At 38.5% G+C, this 25,067-nt stretch overlaps 1 protein-coding gene across 4 annotated transcripts in view; it reads left to right on the top strand.

Moving 5' to 3' along the window:
* AKAP7 (A-kinase anchoring protein 7) overlaps positions 1-24,599 on the top strand; it is a 128,544-nt gene extending 103,945 nt beyond the window's left edge. For 2 of the 4 annotated variants that reach the window (XM_040965682.1, XM_040965681.1), the window contains exon 8: positions 23,468-24,599. In XM_040965682.1, coding sequence (XP_040821616.1) covers positions 23,468-23,670 — 203 coding nt within the window. In that variant the 3' untranslated portion in view covers positions 23,671-24,599. Of the gene's footprint in view, positions 1-22,586 lie in introns of all 4 variants that reach the window. The other 2 variants (XM_040965683.1, XM_040965686.1) reach the window with 1 other exon arrangement.
* The last annotated feature ends 468 nt before the right edge of the window (positions 24,600-25,067 follow it).

A 25,067-nucleotide genomic window follows, 5' to 3' on the forward strand; every position in this document is an offset into this window, starting at 1 on the left:
CTGTCCATTGATTCACTTCCTAAGCAGCTGCCACAGCTGGAATTGCAGCAATCTGAAGCCAGGAGTCCAAAGCCTCTTCTGGGTCTCCCTCATGAGTGCAGGAATCCAAGACTTTGGGCCATCCTTGACTGCTTTCCCAGGCCACAAGCAGGAAGCTGGATGGGAAGCAGGACCACTGGGATTGGAACCAGTGTCCATATGGGATCCTAGTGTGTACAAGGTGAGGACTTTAGCTGCTAGGCTACTCCAGCAGGGAGAAATTTTTTAAGGGAGTATTTATTTATCTATTTATTTGAAAGGTGGAGTTAGAGGGATAGACAGAGACTTTCCACCTGCCAGTTTACCCCCGAAATGGCCACAACAGCTGAGGGTGTACAGGGCCAAAACCAGAAGCCTGGAGCTTTTCTCTGATATCCTGTGTGGGTGCCGAGACCCATGAACTTGGTCCATCCAGCTTTCTCAGGTACATTAGCAAGGAACTGGATGTAAAGTGGAGCAGCTGGGACTCAGATTAGTGTTCAAATATATCTGCTATGCTACAATGCTGGCTGCAAACAGAGAATTTAATTCAGGGAATTAGTTGAAATGATTTGCAGGAGTAATAGGCAGGACTGAGGAAAAACAAAAATAATAACTTTCAGGCTGGGATTGCTTAAGGAAAGGATCCCCTGAGACTGAGGTACAGACTTTTAAGAAATGGTTACTGTCACCAAGGAGGTACCCAGGAACACAAGAGACCCTTTGGGCTTGACTTTGCCTCTGAGGGAGGGACACCTGAAGACTTTAATGTATCTGAGGGAGTGCAGTGAGCAGGCAGATTGCAGGAGGGAAAAGATAAAATCTGGACCCAGTTGCTGCGATCAGGAGGAACTATCCTGGTGGGCCAGTTCCATTCCCCTAGTGCAGCTGTCCAGTTTCCCTCTAGGGCCCTCTTATGCTGAGCATAACTGATTCAGCTGGCCAACAGAAATGTTTGCTCAATCCAGCTCCAGTGTCAGAATCTGTGTAAGATGAGGTAGATTTGGAGCTAAGACAGTGGTTAAGAACTAACACAGAGTTGTTGTCTGTGTATTTTAAGGACTTATTTTTATTTGAAAGGCAGATTTAGAGAGAGAAAGCTCTTCCATCCACTGGTTCATTCCCCAAGTGACCACAGTGATCCTTTGGATCAGTGATCCTTTGGATCAGCCTCTTTCTACCACCTTTTCCAATGCTTTCCCTGTATTTACTGGTACAGTAATTCAGATGAGTTACTGTTTCCAAGAAAACCCTCACTCAGATGAACAAACTTAAAAAGAATAAACTTTGAAAAACTAACTCATGAATGGTTTATAAACATTCTTTGCAAGTAATTTATTCTTTTCAAGTTTGCTTAATATTTGTTCTGAAGTAGAACTTATAGTATTTTTGGTGACTGTTTCTTTAAAGCAGTCCTCTCATTCTATGTTCCCCATCAGTCTGACACAGGGATAGGTTGATATGCTAGAGAGAGTTAAACCTATTGGCCAAGGGCAGATGAGCATTTGGAAATGAAAAACCATGGTCATGACTTCCATGTGGCCACGGCAGTGGTTGTATGCACTGAGAAGCGTAGGGGATTCTTAGGAGGATCTGAGAATTACTGAGGGAAGGCATTGGAAAAGGTGGTAGAAAGAGGCAGAGAGAGAGCTGAGATGCTAAGAATTCACATCTTAAAGGCAAATTGTATTTTTTATACCTCTCACTATTAAAAAAAATTTTTTTTAATCTATTTGAAAGGCAGAGAGATGGAGGGAGCTTCCATCCATTGGCCTCACTGCCCAAATGCCCACAACAACTGGGGCTGGAACTCATCTGAAATTCCCAAGTGGCTGGCAGGGACCTCAGCCATTACCTGCTGCCTCTCAATGTGTGCATTAGGAGGAATATGGAATTGGAAGTGGAGTCAGGACTCAAATCTTGCACCCCACTATGAGAGGCGGGAGTCTTCAGCAGGATCTTAAAACAGCTTTGTTGAATGCCCACCCATACTTTATTTTTAGCGATAGAAGTAATTTTTTACTAACACGTGCCATTGGTAGAAATTGCCCTTGAGAATCTGCTGTAAGTATTTGGTTATTACATCTTTCAATGTCTGTGCTCAGAGTCTCCACAGCTTCATTCAGTAGTGAGGCCAACACCTTCAGGCTTTTTGCTTGAATTTTTAAATATATGCTGTGTGTCTGTTCCTTTTTGTTTTTTACTACATGCCAAGAAAGGGTGGCAAAGGATTACTTTATTTTGGTACTGTATTAATAATTAATCAACTTTTTTTGCCATCTACATTCTGTCTTTTCTTTGCTATTTCCTATCTTTATAAGACATTAAAATTGGGTGTTGAGGATGGAGAACAGAACAAATCGATCATCTACCCCAGGCATGTGTTGGCAGTGAAAGTCTGGGCAAATGGAGACTCTAAAGTGAACTGTGTCAGCCAGTGGATTCTGGAGAGGTTTCATCATGCTTGGAATGGCGAGACTAGCAGCAATTCAGAACTGCTGAACTGTCAAAACTACTTGAGCAGGACCCTCAGACCATGCCCCACATCGGGGATCTTGGGATTGGTTGGGGCTTGGGTGGGGTTTTTCTCCCTTTATCTCCCCCCTTACCCCAGATACAGAAAGAGAGAGAGAGAGAGAGAGAGAGAGAGAATGTGGAAACAATGGTCTTACCCACTTTCCTGTAGTCCTTGACCCTTTGTGCCCTAATCAACTATGTAAAGATTATAAAAATAAAATAATTTTTTAAAGTTGGTGGTGGCAACTATCAAAGAGAAAGAACAATAGAAATTTAACCTATTTTGTATCTTTGATACATGAATAGTAAAGTAGAAAATTTTGCAATGTAAAATAGATTCTATACACTCATATAAAAAGGGTTTGGTTTAAAATTAGTCATCTGAGTTAGATGAGCTAGTTTCAAAATCATTTTTAGAAATAGTAGCAACAATTGTTAAACCCAGCTTCTCTTTCTGCACCTTCTGGGACTCCTATAACTGTTATATTTGGCCTTTTAATAGTATCTTTCAATTTTTGAATACTTTTTTTTAGCTTGAACCATCTCTGCTTCTAGCTTTTTGTTTGTTTCATCCTGATGTCAGGAAATGTCTTCCAATTCTGAGATTTTTTCCTCTGCATGCTTCATTCTATTTTGGAGACTCTCCACTGTACTTTTAATTTGCTCCACTGTATTCTTAATTTCTGATATATCAACTTTCATTTGATTCATTTTCAGTGTGTTGTATTCCTTAAATTCCTTGAATGCCAGCTTTACATGCTTCTCCTTGTTGATAAGAAGCTTTATAACAAGTGTTTTGAATCTGTATCCCCCATTTTCTCGATGTCTTCCTTAGTTAACTCTGACGTTGGTAAAGGCGTTTGGTCCTTTCCAGGGGAGTCTTCAGTAATATTCATTGTGCTTTTGCTTTTTCTTTTGCTCTTGGTCATGATACTTCTGATAATCAGATTTTTCTCCTTGGGGCAGATTTCTAAGCTGTGTCACCCTCAGGTCTAAAATTCAGTTTTGCTTATTGCAGTTGGTACATGGCTCTTTGTTTGCAGTCACTTGTTCCACTCCCTCCAGTGAGTTCCAGGTCTAGGTTCTTATGTCAGATTTCCACCATGGTCTCCACAGCCCCAGCTCCTGGCTCACCACTCTTCACCTCCTGTGATACCGTGTTAAGGCTGCACTGTTGTCTCTGCAACCTTTCTCCCACTTCTGGTTGGAGCAGGTCCCAGGATTAGGGAAACACCAGGTGTCCTATATAGCTAGGTTGTTGTTGGTGCTAATCTTGCAGGAACCTGTTGGCCATGAGGTCTGAGGACCACACAGACGTATTTTGACCTGTACAATGCCAAAATTGGTCTTATTTTCCTGTGGGACCAGTGCAATACACTGGTCTCAGTGTGTTCTCACCGAGCTCAGTACATGCACAGCACACTGTTGTCCCTGCAGTCTTAAAGCCACACCATACGAAATGGCGCCTGATGTGCCGCTACTGGAGTTCTTGATCTGCTGGGCATCAGGTCTGAGGGCTACCTGGACCTGTCTTGGGTAGAACCTGTAGGATGCCATGTTGTTGCGGTTCACTGAGTCACTCCCAGCTCAGTGCATGTTAAGTCCTGTCCCATAGCCTTTGCCTCCTTAAACAAAATGGTACCTGTTTCAGCTCTAGGGGGCAGACGTGGCTGTGAAATCTACCCTGTTCCTGCACTGCCTGACTGGGACCTGCTGCTCTGTCTCTGCTAATGGTCAAATCAAACATACCAGCAAGATAGGCAGTATCTATCCTTACTTCTTGACCAAAGAAAAGATGGACTCACATTGAAACTGTTTACTGTATCTTGACAATAGGATGCTGGACTCTGTCATTGTCTGTGCCTATGATAGACATGTGATTATTTATGAAGAACTAGATTATTGTAATAATATAGGGGAACTCAGTGAAGAAGGATTGTGGAGGGTGTAAGGGAAATCACAGGGCCTATGGAAATATATCATAAAATAATAATAGTAATGATAAAAAGAAGTAAAATTAAAAAGAAATGGTATCAAAATAAAAAAATGCTTTCCAGCCTGTGATATTTAAAGTATTTATCAAATTTTTGTGCTTGTATTTTAGTCCCTTTCACGGAGCTTAATGACTGGTTATTTGCATCAAAGACTAAAGCAGAACAAAATCACTCAGTAATGACACATCCAGTGTTTTCCTACAAAATACTATGAATGTTCTGAGAACCCAGTTTATATTTGTCAAGGTTAGCATTGTCCTAGAAATTGAATTTTTGTTAATATTGTAGCTCATGAGTGAGTTAAAAGAAGTGATTCTCTGGAGACAAGCCTTAATAATTTGTATCTTAGGATGTGGAAGTGTGAATTGATGATAGCAGTGCTCAGGAAATAGTTAGTGGACGCCTTTAGACCTGTTCTGTAAGCCTACATGAACTCTCCCCTGTGCGCTGCTGGCCTCATCCTTGCCCTGTTTCCCACCTCATCAATCACTACACCAAAGAGCAAGTTCTGTCATTACCCAAACAGCATGCCAAGTCGGTCCCAGCTTCCGGTCCTGCTGTTTCTCCCCTGGCTTACCTGAGTAACTCTTAACAAGACCTGTCACTCAAGAAGATCTGTTTCAAGGCTCAAGAACATGACACTGCTTTGGGTAATTCCCCTCTGATAGAACTAATCATTCTTTGCTCACTGTAGGTACAGCTTCCCTAAGGAGCAGTCATGGTCTCTTATTTATTAGTTAATGTGTGTTTCCACTTCCACTGAATTGCAGACTTCATAAAGGCAGGGTCAGTCTTGAACTCATTTTTGTAATTCATAGTACAATGCTTATTACATGCACAGGGTGTTCAGTGGATGCTAATAGAAGGAAAGAAAGAAAGAAATGCCATTTTTTTTTTTTTTTAGTAAAGGAAATTTCCATCTGAGAATGAGACCTAGATTTTTCTTTTTTCTAAGCAACCAGCCATTAAATTGTGTGGTATTTTCCACATGTGTGCTTTCTTTTTGCTAGGATGAGAGTTCTGTGGAGTGTTTGGGCAGTGGATGTCCTGGGTGAGCTAAGGTTCCTGATTTCTAATCAGCGGGCTGTGAGCCCATCACTGAAGCTGTGTGAGCTTAGATGCTTTATGTAAATGCTTGAATGTTATTGTTCTCACTTTAGACATGGGAATAATAACTTATTTTACCTCATCGCATTTCTTTGAGAACCAGATCAGAGAACATTGCGGAAACTACCTTTGGAAGAGGTAAAGAAATATCTGCAGGGTGTTTGTTTCACTAGATAAGGTTGATAACGTTTGTTCTGCTGACCTGTCTTGGTAAATGTCTTCAGAACAGGAAAATGACCTTTGTTTCTGCTTCAATCAGTACCTTTTCTAGAATATCACTCTAGAAAGACAAATATGTATTACAATGAGCAGATATGTTACCCAAATACGAGCAAATTAATTCTAGCTTGTCATGCTTTCAAATTCTATGTGAACATTTCTTAAAACAGATGATAATAAGTTATGTGAATGTAACAATTTTAAGATCCTAAGGAGGGCTTCTTTTTGGCATGCTTGTTCTTATAATCAAAGGCATGATTAACTGGAAATTTATGCTTGGGACATGTTACAGATTATATTTATTTGTTTTCTGTAACATTTTTTTATGCTAGCTATACCTGCATTGCGATTCTTGTGGGATATGTGTATGGAAGGTCTCCTGCTTTCTTCACTACTCACCTTTGCAACTCAGTCTTGCACAGAGTGGCCCTCAGCACCCAGAGGTGCTCTTGAGAAGTCCCTCCTAGCCTAAGCACATAGGAGATCGAAATCCAAGAGGAATTCCTTTGTTTCTCTACAGTAGAGACAAAAAGCCAATGGGGATTTGGGACAACACAAGGCCAAGCAACTGTCAGGAAGCCAGTGCCCCCTCTGAAATGAATTTCAGTAAGAATCATAATGACCACTTGACAGTAAGGATCCTGGGTGTGTACATGACTCATGTCTGGCACACTGAAGGAATGAATGAATGCCGTCTCTCTGGGTCTCATTCATGCTCAGAAACCACCTCAGGAGCGGGCAATCGTTCTCTCTTTCTCCTGTCTCTCTTTCCCCCATCTCTTGTTGCTCAGCCTTTCAAATAAAAATGAATAATAAATATTTAAGGAAAACTCCACAGTCTACTTCATGGAAGTGATTTTTCATGTTTCACATTTTTCCAAAGGCAAGCAGCTGAGAGCCTGAGGCCTGCAGTGAGAGTGTAGACACTGCAGTTGAGCTGTGTCCTTGGACGGAGAGGAGCTGAGAAAGTCATCCTTACAGCCAGGCGTGTGCTAGCTGCCAAGAGGGACCAGGCACTAGTCCGTTCAGCAGATTCACACAAAAGGGGAAATTGTGCTCATGAATATGTTTTAAGTTGAAGTATAATTTATAATGTATTAAAATTTACCCTTTCCCGTGCTCAGTTCTGTTTCAGTAAGCACATACCACCACTCCCACAGGCAAGATTGAACAGCTCCATCATCTGCTAAGATTCTCCTATGCCCTTTTGTGTCAACCCTTCCAGCCACTGCCAGCCCCAGGAACCAGTGGTCTGTGTACAGCCTAGTTTTGCCTTTTCTAGAATGTCATTAAATGAAAGTGCATGGTATGTAGCCTTTAGGATATGGCTCTTTTTAAACAGAAAGCATATTTGAAGAGTCATCTGTGTGGTTGCATGTATAAGCATCTCATTACTCTGTACTATTTACCTTTTTGTGGATGTGCACAGTTTGTTGAGTCATTCACCAGTCAACAGTTATTTGAGTGATTTCTGGTTTCGAGTGGTTATGGATAAAGTGACCACAGACAGTCATGTATATGTGTTTATGCGAGTATATGCTTTCATTTTACTTATTTTCAAGACTAGCTAGAGTGGAATTTGCTAGATCACATGATGAGAATGGTCGGCACTTTAAAACTTTTCCAGTCTGTTTTCAAAGTGGCTGTATCATGCTTGTATTCACGTTAGCAACAGGATTCTGAATTGCTTCACGTTCTTGGTGACACTTGCTATGTTTTAGTTGACAACTGTCCTAGTAGGTGTGTAGAAGAATCTCATTTGTGACTTTAATTTGTATTTTGCTGATGACTGATAATGTTATCTTTTCACATATTTATCAGCCATCCATAAACTAAGTGAACTGTTCCATTCTATTAGCTGTTTTCAGTTCTGATTGGTGGCTTTCTTACTAAGGTGTAAGAGGTTTTTTCTGTATCCTAATTACATGTACTTTAATGATAAATGTTTTAAAGAAATTTTAAAACATTTTAAAGAAATGTTCTTATTTTTAGTTCTTATTTTTAAAAGTACTTTACATTTTTGGCATCCTAATGAAATTTATTTTTTGCCAAATTCAAGGTAACTAACCAGTTCTACTTTTTGTTTTATGTATTTTGTTCATTTAGCTTCAGCTCTTATATTGGGTCTGTGGTCTATTCTGGGTTAGTTTTTGTATGTGGTGTGAAGTTAGTATAGAGACTCTGTTTGCATATGGATATGTAGTTATTCTAGTGCTATTTGTTTAAAAGGTAATTCTTTCTGCTTTGAATTCTTTGATGCTTTTGTGGAAAATCAGTTGGTCACATTTGAGTGAGTTTCTTTCTGAATTTTCCATTTTCCTTCATTGATTTATATCTGCCTTTACACCAGGACTGCACTGTCTATATATCTGTACCTTCAACATAAGTCTTGAATTCAGGTAATTTTAAGTGCTCCAACTTTGATTAGGTCTTTTTTAGTTCTATTATGTTTTTATAGAAAATTGATATTCTTATCAATTTCTACAGAAAATGCATGTTTTCTGTTGGAATCACTGTGTATTTTTAGAGTAATAAGGAGAATTGACATCACGATGATATTGAGTCTCTTGATTCATGAATATGGTTTCCCTTTGCATTTGTTTAATTCTTTTTTAATTTCTCTGAGGAAGTTTTTTAATAGTCACATTTGTACAGATTTCATTGAATTATCCAAGGTATTTAATATCCAGTATTAAAATAATATTTAATTTTCTGAAAGTTTCAATTTGTGGCTATTTAGTGATTGTAAATATTGGTCTTACTAAACCTGTTTTAGTAGATTCCTTAGGGTTTCTGGGTAGATCATGATGTCATTTGCGAATAAAATCAGTTTCCTTCTTTGTTGATTATGATGCTGTTAATTTTTTCTCTTGAGTGATTGCACTAAGGCGTAGAATACAATGCTGAACCAAAGCAGTGAGAGCAGGCATCTATGCCTTTATTGCTGACTCTAGTGGAACTAGTTTCAGCATTTATCAGTCAGTAAAAAGTAAGATAGAGGTTTCAAAGTTGCTTTTTTGACCTGAGATTGCTTGATTTATTTATTTGTAAAAGAGGAGGGAGGAGAGGGGAGAAAGGGAGGGTGAGAGAGAGGAGGGAGAGAGGGAGTGAAAGAGAAAGAGAAAGAACACAGTGAGCGAGAACTCATGTACTTGTTCATTTTTTAAATGCCTACTATGGGCAGGGCTAGGCCTAGCCAAAGCTGGGAATCAAAAACTGTCCTGCCTCCCATGTGGGTGATGCAAGTCCAGATACTTGAGTATCTGCTAGCTCCCAAGGTGTGCATTAGCAGGAAGGGGATTAGAAATGCAAGAGCTAGGGCTTGAACCAGGCGCTTACTGATGTGAGATATGGAACTGGCAAGCAATGACTTAGCACTATGCCAAATGCCTGTACAATGACCCAGGACTTCACTGCATGGGACACAGAGTCCTTTATCCTTATCTGACTTCTTCCCTTCTTTGCCCCATCCACCCCACCCCATCACACCCCCGGCTCTTGGCCTTGTGGAAGTACTTGCAGTCCTCTGTTACTCATTTTTATGCCCTGTATGCATGCTCTTGTCTTTGTTACAGCTGGAAACCTCCTATTCCTCCTCACTCCTGCCCCAATGCTGACTAGCTTATATTCATTGAACTGAAAAACCTCTTATACTCTACTATAACATTCAGTTTATTTTCCTATAGTCAGTATTGGTCACACTTCCAAGAACCACTTTTCTGCACCCAGAGATACATATGTTACTTATTTTCAATACTTGACAGTTACACATAATTGGTACTTAATGTTTATTGAGTAAGAACATGATTGGTATTTAGCAGATATTGGGCTTGTTTTTTTTTTCAAATAAGTGAAATATAGATTTAATCCTAAGCATATATGAAATGTATTAATAAAGTAATCACCCACATTATGTGAATCTACTATGTTCCAGGCACAATGTTAGCTATTCTGTTCATGTCCATTGTTTTTAATCTTTGTAACATCAGAGTAAGGCGTATTATCATCCTATGATAACCCAGCTTAAGTTTTATTGTGGATGAGACCAAGCAGATATAAAATGCTGAAATTCATATATGTGTTGTGCTTTTTCCTACTTGTACACACTAGGACTTTCCTACTTGCACACATTGCCCTCAGGACTTCCCCAGATTTGCAATAAGAAATAATAGCAGAGATTCTATAATAGGGAGCCATGTGGATCATGATGTGGACTTAGAGAATTGATATTACAGGCTAAAGAAAAATCTATAAGGGAGTGTGAGGTGATGTCAGGAAAAAGGCAACAGGAAAGATCTTATGTTTTTTGGTGGATAAACACCAGCAAAGAGATTTTATCCTGTCTTTGCTATAACTATAGAAAAGCAGTCTTGAGGATACAGTAACTTGCAAGAATTATCTTAAACCATATGACTAGAAGTTCTGGCAAGGATGTGTAATCAAGAGGCTGGGTTCTGACAGCAACTTGGGGAACAGTGGAAGGAGATAGACTCTGGGTATGCCTGTACCAACAGCCCTGGACATCCATAGCTGTTGCAATGCGTGACTGGGAATGCCTGGATGCCCACCTTGGCCCACTCAGGCTGCCAGTTGAAGGGCTGCTGGGACCTTATTTATGCTTTATTTCTGTCAACACTACTTTGGATATGCAGTTGAACAACTTTCTCTCCCCATCCTCACCAATTGCAAGTGGTGAGGGCAGAAGGATGCAGGGGTGCAATGCAGAAGTCTCTGGTAGCCCTGGGAGTTGTTCTTAGATACATATACAGCATTCTCATTTTTGTGCCTAATCTGTGCTACTAAATCCAGAATAAAATGTGCAGAAGGCATGAGTCCTTCCCTTTTTATGTTCTAAAGTAGGGCTTACGTATTTCAACTATAAAATTTTTGTGTGTATAGTAGTTGGAATGGAAATGTATAGGAGCTCTGTTTCCTGAGGTATTCAAGCTAATATGCTTGGCATGAAAAAATTCTAGAACAATGTGGGTTTAACCTGAAGAAAATTCCTGACCAGTTCCCCATCAGAAATTAGTCTCAAGGAATGTGTCACTCCAACTTTTGGAATTAACAAAGTAGATAAAAGGAAAGATGAGCTCTGTTAAAAAAATCCACTTATGAGGGGAAGCACAGTTTTGTTTCATAGAAGAAGGTCTTTGGGAAGCCTTTGTTCAGACATCCAGTCAGAGTTCCTTTTTTTTAATAGTTGGAACAAGTGAAAATAGAATTTTCAGTGTTTACATGTTTTTGTGTTCGAATGTTCTCATTTTAATGTGTCTGCAATTTCCCTTTTGATTTTTTTCTTTGCCCTGTAAAACAAAATAATAGGTAGATAGAGGCTGGCAGTGTGTGGTGGATGATGATGGTTTCCAAAATTGTTCATATGTTATCAGGTAAGCTACAGCTGGGACAACTCACATATCAGACAGGTTAAGCCACATTAAAACAGACCTTAGATTATCCTATTAGATGTGAAATATTCTTGTTCCTGCCAAGAATTCATTTATTTTGTTTATAACTATGAAAATTAAATTCCCTTGAGTGCTTGATTGGTATTATTGGTCTCAGGTAATGTAGAAACCAAATTATATGTCCAAACCGTGAGAGTGATAATGCTGCAAGTCCACAGACAATGGATTTGCTTGCTTGATGCTACAGAATTCACTAAGGCTGTTCTTCTAGGAATATCATTGTTTCTGCTAGCTTAAAATTTTTTTTTTGGTATTTTTAAAATATTGCATTTAAAATATTCTCTAGAGAAACACATCAAAGTGAGTTTAGAGAGATTTTTAATATAATAATGTCAAAGACAACAAAGGTTTCTCTTTCGTTTTAAGTAGATAGAGGACATAAACCACATAAACCAAGAAGGAATTTTTAAAAATATGTATTTGTTTTTATTGGAAAGACAGATTTACAGAATGAGGGAGAGACAGAGTGAAAGATCTTACTTCCACTGGTTTACTCCCCAAGTAGCTGCAATGGCCAGAGCTGAACTGATCTGAAGCCAGGAGCCAGGAACTTCTTCTGGGTCTTCCACATGGGTGCAGGGTCCCCAGGTCTTAGGCCACAAGCAGGGAGCTGGATGGGAAGTGGAGCATCTGGGACACAAGCTAAAGTCTATATGGGATCCCAGTGTGGGCACGACGAGGATTTTAGCCACTAGGCTACCATGCTGGGTCCAAGAATGAATGTTTTTATCAAGAGCTTGTCACATTGGAAGTAGTTTTTGTGTGTACTTTTACTGGAAAATCATAAGGTAGCTTGTGTATGTTGCAGATGCCTGTTGGCTGCCTTTGTTATCTAGGCTTCAATTAAAATGTATGTAGTCATCTATCGTAGAGTTCACTGTGAGCCAGATCTCATTATGCAAGTCGTAGGCAGAAGAAAACACATGGCATCATTTGCCTTAAAATGCCTCTTTGATACAAAGACAAAATAAGTGCTAAAAGTGGGAATATAAATAAGGGCCCATTGGAATGAAGATACGTGTTCCTTGATTTGTCTTGTTCATGAAGGGCTCTGTGCTAAGTCTCCCTTTAGCCTCTTCTCGGGGTACACTGTACAATTATCATAAAGGAAAGTTGAAGTCCAAGGAAGATAAGATGCATTTGTAAATTTGTTTATTTCTTTGATTCTTTGATTGGTTGGTTAATAATTGTAGGTGGTTAATATTTGTCCCATAGGTCAGATATTTTCTTATTGACCAGGTTCATCAAGCAAAGGAGATGCAGTTTTTCATATGGATGCTTTTAAGTATTTTCCTTATTATTTTTTTTTTTCTTGAAAAATCACCAGATTCACCTGTTTTAAAAATGACTTGCTTTGGGACTCCCACAAGGTTTCCTCTAGCACACCAAGGCTGGAAGTACTTTTCTCAATTTATTTTCTCATTAGTTGTCATGTTACTGTAATACAAACAAATGGATTTTTTTTATAGTTCATAGTTACAGTTCTAAGAATATAATGATACTTCTCTTCCTTTTCCTTCTCTTTTCTTTCCCTTGCTCTTTCTTTCCTACCTTTGTTTTTTAAATTTTTGAGATGTTTTCCTTTACATTATAGTAAAAGGCTCAATGTTCCACTAAATTGAGTTGAGCAATTAAAAAGTCAAAAGATCAGAGTTCAGCATGAACATAGACAAAGGCTATAAACAGTAATGAACTGTGAAGATGTCCTTATCACTTGTATATACTAGATTAGAACATAACTAAAGAACCTTGAAGCTATAGCATATTACTATTTTTTGTTTTAAAAATTATTTTCATTATTTTCCATGATGTGCTTTTGTACATATAGTTATTCTCCCATTTCTTTCCCCTTTCTACCTTCTTATTTTTTGCTTCCCACCATTTTCTCCTATATTACTACAATAGTATAATACTTCAGCAACAATTACAAATCTAACATTCTGCTCTTAAAGTGCATCATAGCATTATATAGGTAGAGATGAAGGAGCAAATTCTAATGTCATTATAGAGGTATATTTAACTGTTTCACTGGGAGTATTCTTTTCATGGGGGTAGGGGATAGAAATGCATGCTGCAACTACTATGCTAGTCTCCATTATACAATTCATCTATGAAAATATATGTATATATCTATCTTGTATTTTGCATGGACGGTGCTTTATATCAGAGAGAGCATATTTGTCCTTTTGAGATTGGCTTGTTTCACTGAGCATGATGCTCTGTAGTTGGGACAATCTAGTTGTAAATGGTGTAATTCCATTCTTTTTAATGGCTGTGTTGTATTCCAAGGAGTAGATGCACCACAGCTTCTTTGTCCACTCCTCTTTTGACAGATAGCTGGGTTGTTTCCATGCTTTTCCTATTGTGGATTATGCTGCAATAAACATAGGGATGAAGATTGCTTTCCCATATGCAGATTTCACTAAATTTTGATGTAATGTAGCAGTGGGAGAGCTGGGTCATGTGGCAGGTCAATTTTTAGCTCTCTCAGCACTCTCCATACTGACTTCCATAGTGATTGTACTAGCTTGCATTCCCACCAACAATGGAGTAGAGTACCTTTGTCTGCACATCCATGCTACAGGTATTGTTACAGTTCTGAATATAGAGTATTCTCACAGGAGTCGGCTGTAACTTAAATGTAATTTTCATTGGTATTTCGTATAGTTAGGGAATTTTTTTCATGTGTCTGTTATGATTTAAATTGTTTCTTTGGAAAAAAATGACTACTCATTTCCTTTGCTCATTTCTTCACAGGGTTGTTTTGCTGTCATAGAGTTTCTGAAGGTCTTTGTAAGTCTTGGATATTACTCCCCTATATATTGTGTAGTATGCAAAGATTTTCTCCTATCCTGTTGGTTGACTTTTTGCTTTGTTGATTGTTTCTTCTTTACAGTGTGTGCAGAAGCTTCTTAATTTGATGTAGTTCCATTTGTTAATGTTGACTGCCTGTGATTTTAGTGATGTTTCTAAGAAGGCTTTACCAATGCCTGTGTCTTTAAGAGTGCTTCCTATGCTTTCCTCTAATAATCTGATGGCTTCTGGATGCAGATTTAGTTCCTTGATCCATTTAGATTTTATAGAAGGTGACAGGTAGGGGTTCACTTCTTGTTTTGATTAGCTGGTACCCAGTTTTCCCAGCAGCATTTGGTGAAATCAACCTTTCTCCCTGAGTTATTTTCAGTTCTCTTGTTGAAGTTTACTTGGCTGTATATGTTGGCTCACTTCTGGGGGTTTCTATTCTATTCTGTTAATCTTTGGTTTTGTACCAGTATCAGAATTGATATCTGGAATTGTGGTTCTTCCAGCTTTATTATTATTCTTCAAGATAGCTTTGGTTATTCATGGTCTCTTGTGTTACCAGATTAATTTTCTATCATCTTTTCTAGCTCTGAGATTAATGTTATTTGATTGAGATCACATTGAATATTACTTGCAGTAATATGGAAATTTTGATGGTGTTGATTCTTTAAATGCAGGAACATGGTAAATTTCTCCATCTTTTAATGTCTTTTTTAATGTTTTGTAATTTTCATCATATAGGTCTTCCATGTCTTTGGGTAGATTTATTCCAAGGTTTTTAAGGTTATTCTCTGCTATTTTAAAGGGGACTTTACTTACAAGTTCTTTCTCGGATATGAAGTCCTGTTGTGTTGGGCCATCTAGATGTTAATTTTGTACCCTATTACCTTGCCAAAATCTCTCTTATGAGTTCCAGTAGTGTCTACCGACTCTTTTAGTTCTCCTATGTATAAAATCATGCCGTCTACGAATAAGGGTAATTTGACTTTCTCATTTCCAACTTGAATTCTTTTAATTTTCTTTTTGTTGCTTAATAGCTCTAGCAAGGACTCCAATACTGTGCAGAATAGCAGTGATCAAAGTGGACATTCCATTCTAATTGCAGATCTTAATGGAAGTTTCCAGACTTTTGCTGTTCAGTATGATGCTAGCATTGGGTTTTTCATGTATTGCTTTGATTGTGTTGTAGAATGTTCCTTTTCTGCCTATCTTGTTTTTTTTTTAAAGGGTTTTTAGCATGAAGCTGTGTTACATTTGATCAAATGCCTTCTCTGCACCTATTGAGATGATTATATGGTTTCTGTTCTTCAGTTTGTTGATGTGGTATATCTATTGATTTGCATGTATTAAACCATCGCTGCTCAGCAAGGATTGTTCCACCTGGTCTGTGTGAATGATCTGTAGGGTGTATTTTTGGATTTTGTTGGGTAATATTTTGTTGAGGATTTTTGTATCCATGTTCATCAGAGCTATCAGTCTGTAGTTCACTTTCTCTGTTGTATCTCTATGGGTTCAGTTTTAAGGGTGTGTTGGCTTCATAGGAAGGTTTTGGAAGAATTGCCTCCATTTGTATTGTTTTGAATAGATTATGGAGTATAAGTCCTTTTTGAAATGTTTTGTAGAATTCTGCAATGAAGCCATCTGGTCTTGGCCTTTTCATTGTTGTGAAGGATTTAATTACTGATTCAATCTCTGTCGTTGTTATAGGTCTATTTAGATTTGTAATAACCTCATGATTCAGTTTTGGTAATTTGCATGTGTAAAACTCTGTCCATTTCTTTCAGGTATTCTGATTTGCTGGCATATCATTTCTTGTATAGTTCCTGATTACTTAGTATATGTCTGAGGTACCCATTATTTTATTTATTTTTCATCTCTTATTCTATTGATTCATGTCTTATCCTTCCCTCCCTCTCTCTCTCTTTATTAATTGGGCTATTGGGGCATCTATTTTTTTTTTAAAGAACCAGCTCTTTGACTCATTCATCTTTTTTTCATTTTTATTATTAGTATCATTTCATAATAGAGTTCCATAGGCCCTGGGATTTCTCCTAACCTCTTCATTAGTCTCCCCCTCCACCCCCCGCCCCCCGCCCAGTGAGTTCTCCCATATCACTACAACAGCATAGTTCCTCATAAAGTTATAAGTCCATCATTGCGGGCATGGACGATAGCAGAGAGTCCGGCATCTCATTGTCAAGATATAACCAACAGTTTTGCTGGGAGTCCATCCTCAATCTGGAAGTAGAGATGCACACTGCACTGAATCCTCACATGTTGACATGTCAGTCTCCACGACACAGTCACTATAAATCCCCCTCAAGTGAAAAGCCACAGAACAAAATCAACAACAGGAAGAAAACCAAAGATTTACAATGCCATGAAGTTAAACAACATGCTGCTGGAAATGATATCTCCATGCTCTTTTAGGTCTCTGGTTTATTTCCTGCCTTGTTTTGATTATTTCTTTTTTTCCTGTTAATTTTAGGATTATTTGCTCTTGTTTTTCTATCTGTATAATTAATTCACTTACCTGATGCCTTTCTAGTTGCATGACATAGGCACTGATTGCAGTGAACTTTGTTCTTAGCATTGCTTTGACTGTATCCCACAAGTTTTGGTGTGTTGCAGTGATGCCTTCATGCATTTCAAGCTTTTAAAAATTTCTTCTTTGATTTCATTTCTATAACCCATTGTTCATTCAGTAGCATGTAATTCAATTTCCTAGTATTTGTATATTTTTTGGGCTATTTTGGCATGTTGGTCTCTAGTTTCACCCCATGATGGTATAAGAATATGAATGGTATAATTTCAGTTTTTAAAAATTTGCCAAGGATTATTTCATGAACTATAATATGATCAATCCTGAAGAAGGTTCCATAAAGAAATTTATTCTGTGTTTTGTGTCTTAGGATGAAAGATTTTGTAGATATCAATTAGGTTCATTTGTTTTATTGTTTAGGTGAGCTTTGTTGTTTCCTTGCTAAGTTTTAGTCTCATTGATTTTTCCATTGAAGTTAGCGGGGTATGTAGGTCCCCCAATGTTAATTTATTGTAGTCTCTTTATCTCTTTAAATCCATTAATATTTATTTCATGTAGTTAGGGGCCTTATCATTGGTGTGTTATTTATTCTTGCTGAATGGATCCCTTAGTCATATATGGTATCTGTCATCTTTTAGTTTTTTTTTTTTTTACATTGAAGTCTGTATTATTTGATAATAGAGTCACCACATCAGCTTGTTTTAACTTTCCGTTAGCCTGGGATATATTTTCACATCTTTTCCATCCTTTCGATTTTCATGTATCTTTGTTGGTGAGATATGTTTCTGTAGGTAACAAATGGATGGATCCTAATTTTTGATCCAGGCTGCTGATCTGTGTCTTTTGATGGGTATGTTTATTCCAGTTGCATTCAGGGTTAATATCAACAAGTAGTGATTTGGTCCTGCAGTTTTAGTGCTGTTTTTCTTATTGTTTGATTTAGATTACTTTCGTGATTTATTGAAATGCTTTCCACCTTTGTGCTGGAGGCAAAGACTTTCAGCTTTTGTTTTCTTTGGAAGTGTTTTCTTACATTTTCAAATACAAAGGAAAGCTTTGCTGGGTATGTTATTTTGGGCTGACAATTTTTTTTTTTTTTATTTTCAGGATCTGGAATATGTCACCCATTCTTTTCTGGTCTGTAAGGTTTTCTCCTCTGAGAAATCAGCTGTGAGTCTGAATGGTGTTCCTTTATAAGTTATCTGACATTTCTCATATACATATTTATGTATCTTTTCTTTATGTCTAGCTGAAGAGAGCTTGAACATAATGTGCTGTGGCAAGGATCAGTTCTAGTCGAGTCTATTTGGGGCTCTCTGCTATTCCTGTATTTGGTTTCCTTTTTTTCCCCCATGTTACATGGAGTTCTCACTTATGATTTTGTTGAATACATCTTTTAATCCAGGATCTCATCCCAGGACTTCTGGAACTCCCATGACCCTTATTTTGACCTTTATATTGTCACTTAATCCTTGGATGGTTTTCTTGGCTCTACTCAATTCTTCCATTTTGCATATGGTGTATTCTAGCTTTGAAATCTTTTCTTCTGTCTTACTCATTCTATTATTGAGACTTCCATTAAATTTTTGATTTGTTCTATTCATTTCTTTTTAAAAGATTCATTTATTTTTATTGGAAAATTGGATATACAGAGAGGAGGAGAGACGGAGAGGAAGATCTTTCATCTGCTGTTTCACTCCCCCTGGTGGCCACAATGGCTGAGCTGTGCCAGGAACCAGGAGCTTCGAGGTCTCCCATGTGGATGCAGGATCCCAAGGCTTTGCGCTGTTCTTGACTGCTTTCCCTGGCCACAAGCAGTGAGCTGAATAGGAGGTGGGTCCTCTGGGACACGAACCAGTGCCCATTGGGATCCTGGCACATGCAAGATGAGGACTTCAGCTACTAGGCTACAGCGACAAACCCTATTCTTCATTTCTAATAATTTAGTTCGATTTTGTTACAATGCTGCTATTTCTTATATAGCATATTCCTTGAACTTCCTCCTCTGTTTCTGGCTGTTTTATGGAGCTTTATAGTGAAATTTAAAAATTCTTTATCTGGCAGTTGAAATAGACTTTTGATCTTTTGTGGGGGAGACATCACTAACCTCATTCATGTTGCCTCTGTCTCTTTTTTTGCCCTTGGCCAGTGCAATTCAGATTGGTAGCTTCTTCTCCTTGGTGCTAATTTTTAAGTTGTGCTATCCACCTGTTTACAGATCAAATTTACTGATCCTGTTCAGTGCCCAGTATTCTTTGGCCACTTTCTCCAGCAAGTTTCAGTCCTGGGCTCCCATTCTTTGTTCCAGCTTTGGTCTCCATGGTTGGGGCACCTGGGGCTGCCACTCTCCGCCTCCTGTGATCCTATTTTGTGGCCTCACCATGTTCTGCTTAGCCTTTCTCCTGCTAACAGTTCCAGCAGTATCTGGGATTAGGGAAACAATAGCTGTGCCTTTATATTTTATCACAGGGATATCAGCAGAGCCCTAGGTTGTCATTGGCACATGAATTTTTTTTTTCACTTCTTGCCAGAATTTGCAGGCAGCTAGGTCTGGGGTCTACCTGGATGTATTTTGAATGTAATGTGTGGGGTGCCAAGTCAGCAAATGCATTGAGCTGCAAGTAGATTCTTTCTAGACTTATTGTTTGCATGGTTTGCTGATATCCTGGGGACTTTGCAGCAGTACTAAACAATGGCATCTGATGTGGTGCTGATGGGTGCCTGAGTTGCAAACTCTATTCTGTTCTCACACTTGTGCAGAAGGGTTCCACCGCTCCATTTCAGCTCATGATTGGATTGGAATTTCAATGGGACTGCAATTCTATGGCTTGATTTATCTCCTGCTTTCCTGGTGTTCATCCCTTCCTACCTTCCACTGGTGGAGCTCTGGGGACTGCTGGGGTACCTTTTCTCTGCAGCACTGCTCCGCCATCTCTGCTGTTTATGTAGCTCCACTGATGCACAGGTGTCTCTCAGCAGACGATCTGTTTACTCCTGCAGCCTGGGATCACTCTGTCTCTGCTTCTCCTCTGCTGATCCATCTCCATCCATTTTAACATGTCCTCACCCTAGTCTGCCATCTTGTACTCCCTATAATATATCATTCTTAACCAGTGGTTTAACAGTGATGAAAAACTGATAATGTTATAATTGTAGCAATACTGATAGAGTCAGGAATTTCTTTTTAAATTTATTTTTCAAGTTTTAGCTTTTACATTCAAGGGAAAATAATACAGTTACATGGATATTTGAATTCTGTAACTTTGTGCTCTTGCTTTAAATGAGAGATTCCGGTTATGATATACTGCTATTATAGGAAGATAAAAGTACTGCACTGCCTTTAAAACTTTAACAATTCACTTGGCTAACACATTTCTTGGATTCTTACTATGATTAAGACAGTGTGTCATGTGTGTTTTGGGAAGATGGCTGAGAAGCCCAGGATATAGTTTTTTTTTTGTTTCTCAAGATTGTTTTTAGCAAGCAATCAGTAACTGTCAAATAAGCACACCAATAAGTAGCAATTGTAATTTTCTTAAGAAATTACAAAAACTCCAATGGGGTATTGTTTTATTCACTTCAGTATCCATGTAAACTGGAAAAATTCTGGATATAGTAGACCCAGTACACGTTTGGTGACTGAGAAGTGGCTGTGTACTGTCCTTACACTTAGAATCATTGGAACCCATGGAAGCTTGTCATTTCCAGTTGGGCTAGTCTGGAAAGGCTTCATAGAGGAGATGGGATTTTAACTGATCAAAGTGTGGGAATGCTTTGTAGAAACAGGGAATGGTGTGGAGACTCCTAGAGAGATGTTGGAAATGATGGAATTGAAGCTGTGCTACGTGATCGAATTGTGAAGGCACATTTTTGAAAAGCCTCGGAAGACAAGCTTAATTTTCCTAACAGAGTAGAAACTGATGGGGGTGTTTTAGAGATTTGATTTAAATGTGTCATAACCAGATGCATTGAAAATGGGAGAAACTGTGAAGTGCCCGTTGACTAGGTTCAATAATGAAGTGGGATGATAAGTGAAAGGAACACAAAGATGGACCAGTGTTGTTTTAAGCTTGATTGACTTGGGTAATAGTGAAAGTGTAAACAAAAATAGGAAGAATTAGCATTTTTCAGGACACTTTCTGTGTTTTAAGTCTTCTAATCTTTAAGGCAACAAGAACATTTTACTGTAGACTTAAACAAATCACAGAAGTGCAGAATATTAGACCTGAGAGGAATCTTGGAGATGGAGTTATTAATTGAACTAGAGTGCAGCAACCTTGGTTTTTTTTTTTTTTTGTCTTACCCAAGAGAAAGCTGTGTGGTTCAGGAAAAGGGCCATGGGTGCTCTGGCAAAACACAGAGCATCAGTAGGGTAGCAAGTAAAGAGCTAGTTCTAGTATTTTGAGGGATACTTAACAAGCATTTGTTCATTTTCAGTTTTATTTCCCTATCAAAACTGAAGAGCCTTTATGTAAGTAGTTCTGAGTACCATCTTTGGTGATATTGTCTCTGCAACATAAGCACTGTGTTGTAAGAGTGAGATAAAGTCCTTTTAATACTATCCCAACATATTTACATTTTGTGTGCTGTGTATAGTTGTTACTGAGTTGATGTTTACTGAATTCTAAACAAATTTTGTGTTGCAAGTGTTGTTTCTTGTACCGTTGATCATGGGTCTTGGGTATCATATTGTCACATCTGTGGCGATAGTAGTGGTTGCTAGGACTTCCTATTGTCAGCATTTCTACTTGGTCTTGAACTCATCCTTCCTTCTGCTTAAGAGAAATAGGAGTGGTTGCAGGTAGACTTGATTTTGATGTTTGTTACAAAGTAGTAGGGCCCTGGAGAAAGTTTGGGCCAGCTCTCATCATGGCACATCTACTTGTCCTTCAGTACCTGTAATGTGAGAGGATGGAAAATCCTCTTTGTCTTCCTGATAACACCCTTTGTACCCTCCCATATCAGACTAAGTGCCCACTGGCTTTGCCTTCTGATACTCCTGGGTGAGCTCTAAAACAACTTACTGAATGTGTAAGCTTATGATGGCTTCTTTGCCTTTAACAGTCTGGCTTAACTCTGGCGTACATCTCAAGAAAGAAAGATGTGGGATTGAATGGATAAGCTTAGCTTCTTTCTTGCTTAAGGCCAACAAGGAGGTGAGAGGCTGGGAAATGAGTAACATGAGAATAGATGGGAAACAACTCTTTATAGTGAAAGGAAAAATTCAATGATTAACCCTGGTCTATTTCAAGTTGGGAAGCAAAGTAGTTATAAAACATTAACATTTAGTAATTTATCGTCATCATCCTAACTCTTCTTTGAAGAATTTTTCCTGTGACAAATTCAGTAATATCATTAATAATAAAAAAAAATTAATCTTACAAGGTTATTTTCAACCAGTTTCTAGCTGTGGTAACTGCCTTTATCTTCATGGAAGGGTGGAGAATTCAATGCTCAAATTATAGATCAATCATTTTAAAAGCAGCTTAAGTGATGAGTTGATAAGATAGCTTATTGATTAACTGAGGTTTGTCCTTGGAGAAGGGGAGGCAGACAGAGATGTCCTTGGTAAATTCGTGGGTCTGGACCTCTAAGTGGCAATACCTGCGGTATGAGAGCCTTGGATAAGAGAACAAAAATTCCGTGTAGAAATGGGCAGCTGCCAGCGTTACTAGCTTGCATATGTCCCAGATTGGGACAAACGAATTACTTTTAACCTGCAATCTTTGGGAATACACAGGCTCCTTCTTCTGAAAATACCAACTGAAAAACCAAGCCACTATCCTTGGGTTTGTAAATCTAATATAGCACATTGAAGGACACTTGCTCTTTCTGCTAACTGAACGCCCCAGTCCCTGTATGCTGAGTTTCTATGGCAATATGAGCTCAGTGACCTCTCTTCTCTGTTGTGGAATGTAGGTGAAAAGGATGGAAGGGAGCCGGAGGATGCTGAACTATTGAGGCTCAGTAAGAGGCTGGTGGAGAATGCGGTGCTCAAGGCTGTCCAGCAGTATCTGGAAGAAACACAGAACAAAAAGCAGCCAGGGGAGGGGAGCTCTGTGAAAACTGGCGAGGCTGAGCGGAATGGCAATGACAGTGATCACAACAGGAAATGAGGCCGGAACACAGGCTCCCGCTGCTACGTGGAAGGCATCCCTGCTCCCTTGTGCTGAGTCCAGGGACTGACTTGCAGTGTGCTGTTTGTCTCTTGTCCGATCTGTGGAGATTGCCTACTACTTATCATGATCGATGTGTTTGCATTTCGGAAGCACAACAGAAGAGAAACAGAGTGCTGGCACCAGCAGAGGAAATGAATTTATAAAAGAAGAATGGCCTGTGTTTCATGGGCCCTCAGCTGTGCCTCAGGGAGAGCAGGGACCCTGGGTTATGCCTCCTGGATTCAAAGGCCGTGGGGGCGGCCTTGCCATCAATGGAATGCTGCCATTTATATTGCTTAGCAGGGCATTTGACTATTTTTATCTGAGGCCAAAACTCACACACAGCTCTCAAGTGCTAAGTGTAAAAGAATCACTACTGAGAATATCATCTGTTCAGTTAGTCCCTCATGTTTGTGTTTGTCCTAAATATGGCGTCACTATGCACTGATCTTGATTTTTGTAAATTATGTTTCATGTATATATTTTGATACATTTTTTTGGCAAAATGCAATCTTTTCTATAAAATGTGAGCAACATTTTCAAGGTTTTTTAACCCTGGTTTGATAAGTCAGTGTGCCATATTTAATATTTTCCATTGACATTCATGTGTTAAATTGTGCATATGATTTTTTTTTTCTTTAGGCAAGAAACCTATTGGAATCCAAGACTTAATTAATGAAGCTTTGCATCAAGAAAGAATGAGACTGAAGTCCAAAGTGAAACAGATAAAGGAACTTTTATTAAAGCCTGAGACTCAGGCTAATATTAGGAGGGAGCTTTTTGGAGAAAGGCTTATTAACAATATTTCAGGAAATGATGTTGATTTCAGTAAGCCTTTGACGTGAGCACTGTCTGGTGGAATAGTTTATGGTATATTTTCAGATTGTTAAATAGCTCTTTGGTAAACACCAAAGAAGTATTGTGAGAGTGTTTGCATGACAGCAAACCAACATTTGGTAAGGAATGAACAATTTCTTACCAGAGGATAGTGACTTTTTGCACCCCCTCACCCCCACCATTAGCTAAACTTGCGTGTTAAAATGTTTGTTTCTGTCATGTTGAGTTATTTCGTAGAAATCACTTCTTAATTCGCTGTTGTGGGATGTTCCTTGGGTCCTTGGAGATAAAAACACTGAAAAATCATCTGCAGACAAGCAACAACAACAATAAAACCCAAAGCCAACAATAGTATTTTAAGGGTCGCCTGCCCCCCCCCAACCTGATTGCTATTGTAAATCAAGTAAGCATTCTCTACATGTTTCTATATCTATTGTAACTTTTAAGTAGAATTTGAATGTTTATTGAACATTAGTACTTGAAAGAGGATTTATAAATATATTAACTGCCATCACTGATTAGGAATGTATGGTAATATCCATATATATTGTTTTTCACTGATCAAAATGGAGTTCATGTTTTCATTTTTAACTGTTGCATATTTGGGGTTTTGATTTTCTAGTTATTTGCAGTTGAGGTCCAGGCCTTACCATGTTCCCTGTAATTTGATTTGGTTTGCACTGATTGATTTTTAAAGAGCATCCTTGAACAACTTTCTCTATCATTGGTAACAGCATTTTTGAGTCATTGTGAAATTGCTGCTACTAACAGATCATGAGGGTAGGGGAAATGACTGGACATCAACTATATAATCATGTCAAATATAAAATCTACTCATGGATTTTTAGCTACTTTTTCACTGGGTATATTATACCACATTTATTTATAAATGAGTTTATGCATTTTCATGTCTCTTAATAAATGGATTGTTTTCCTGTGTTGCGTTTTCTCATTTTTTTCCCTTACTCTTGGAAGTTGTTGGAGCCTCACTGACAATTTTAGTGTTGCCTCACCTTTGCATTCCTGTCCTTCAGATGAAGACAGCAGAGCTGCCAAAGCACCGTCACCTTTAGAATTTTAAAGCATATCAAATCAGTAAGCTTCACAGAAAAGCCATAACAAATCATTAAATTCAAAGAAAAATCTAAGTGACTTGGATGACAAAGGTCCAAGGGGGAGGATCCATACAGGTTACTGCTCACCATGGCCCAGCTCTACATGAAGATACATCCTTAAATAAAGAGCAGACATACTTTTCTTGTTGCTTTGTTTTTCAGTTGAGGAAACATCGCATAGACCAACAGGTTAATACTTCCTTAAAGGCCACTATGCTATTAGGGAACAAGATTTGAACAACAATCCAAAGTTGCATTTCAGTGTTCCAGGACGATTTTCACCACCCTGT

This window comes from Ochotona curzoniae, unplaced genomic scaffold (genome assembly GCF_017591425.1).
Source record: "Ochotona curzoniae isolate NIBS_2020 unplaced genomic scaffold, NIBS_Ocur_1.0 scaffold_3890, whole genome shotgun sequence".
In the NCBI taxonomy this organism is placed as follows: Eukaryota; Metazoa; Chordata; class Mammalia; order Lagomorpha; family Ochotonidae; genus Ochotona; species Ochotona curzoniae.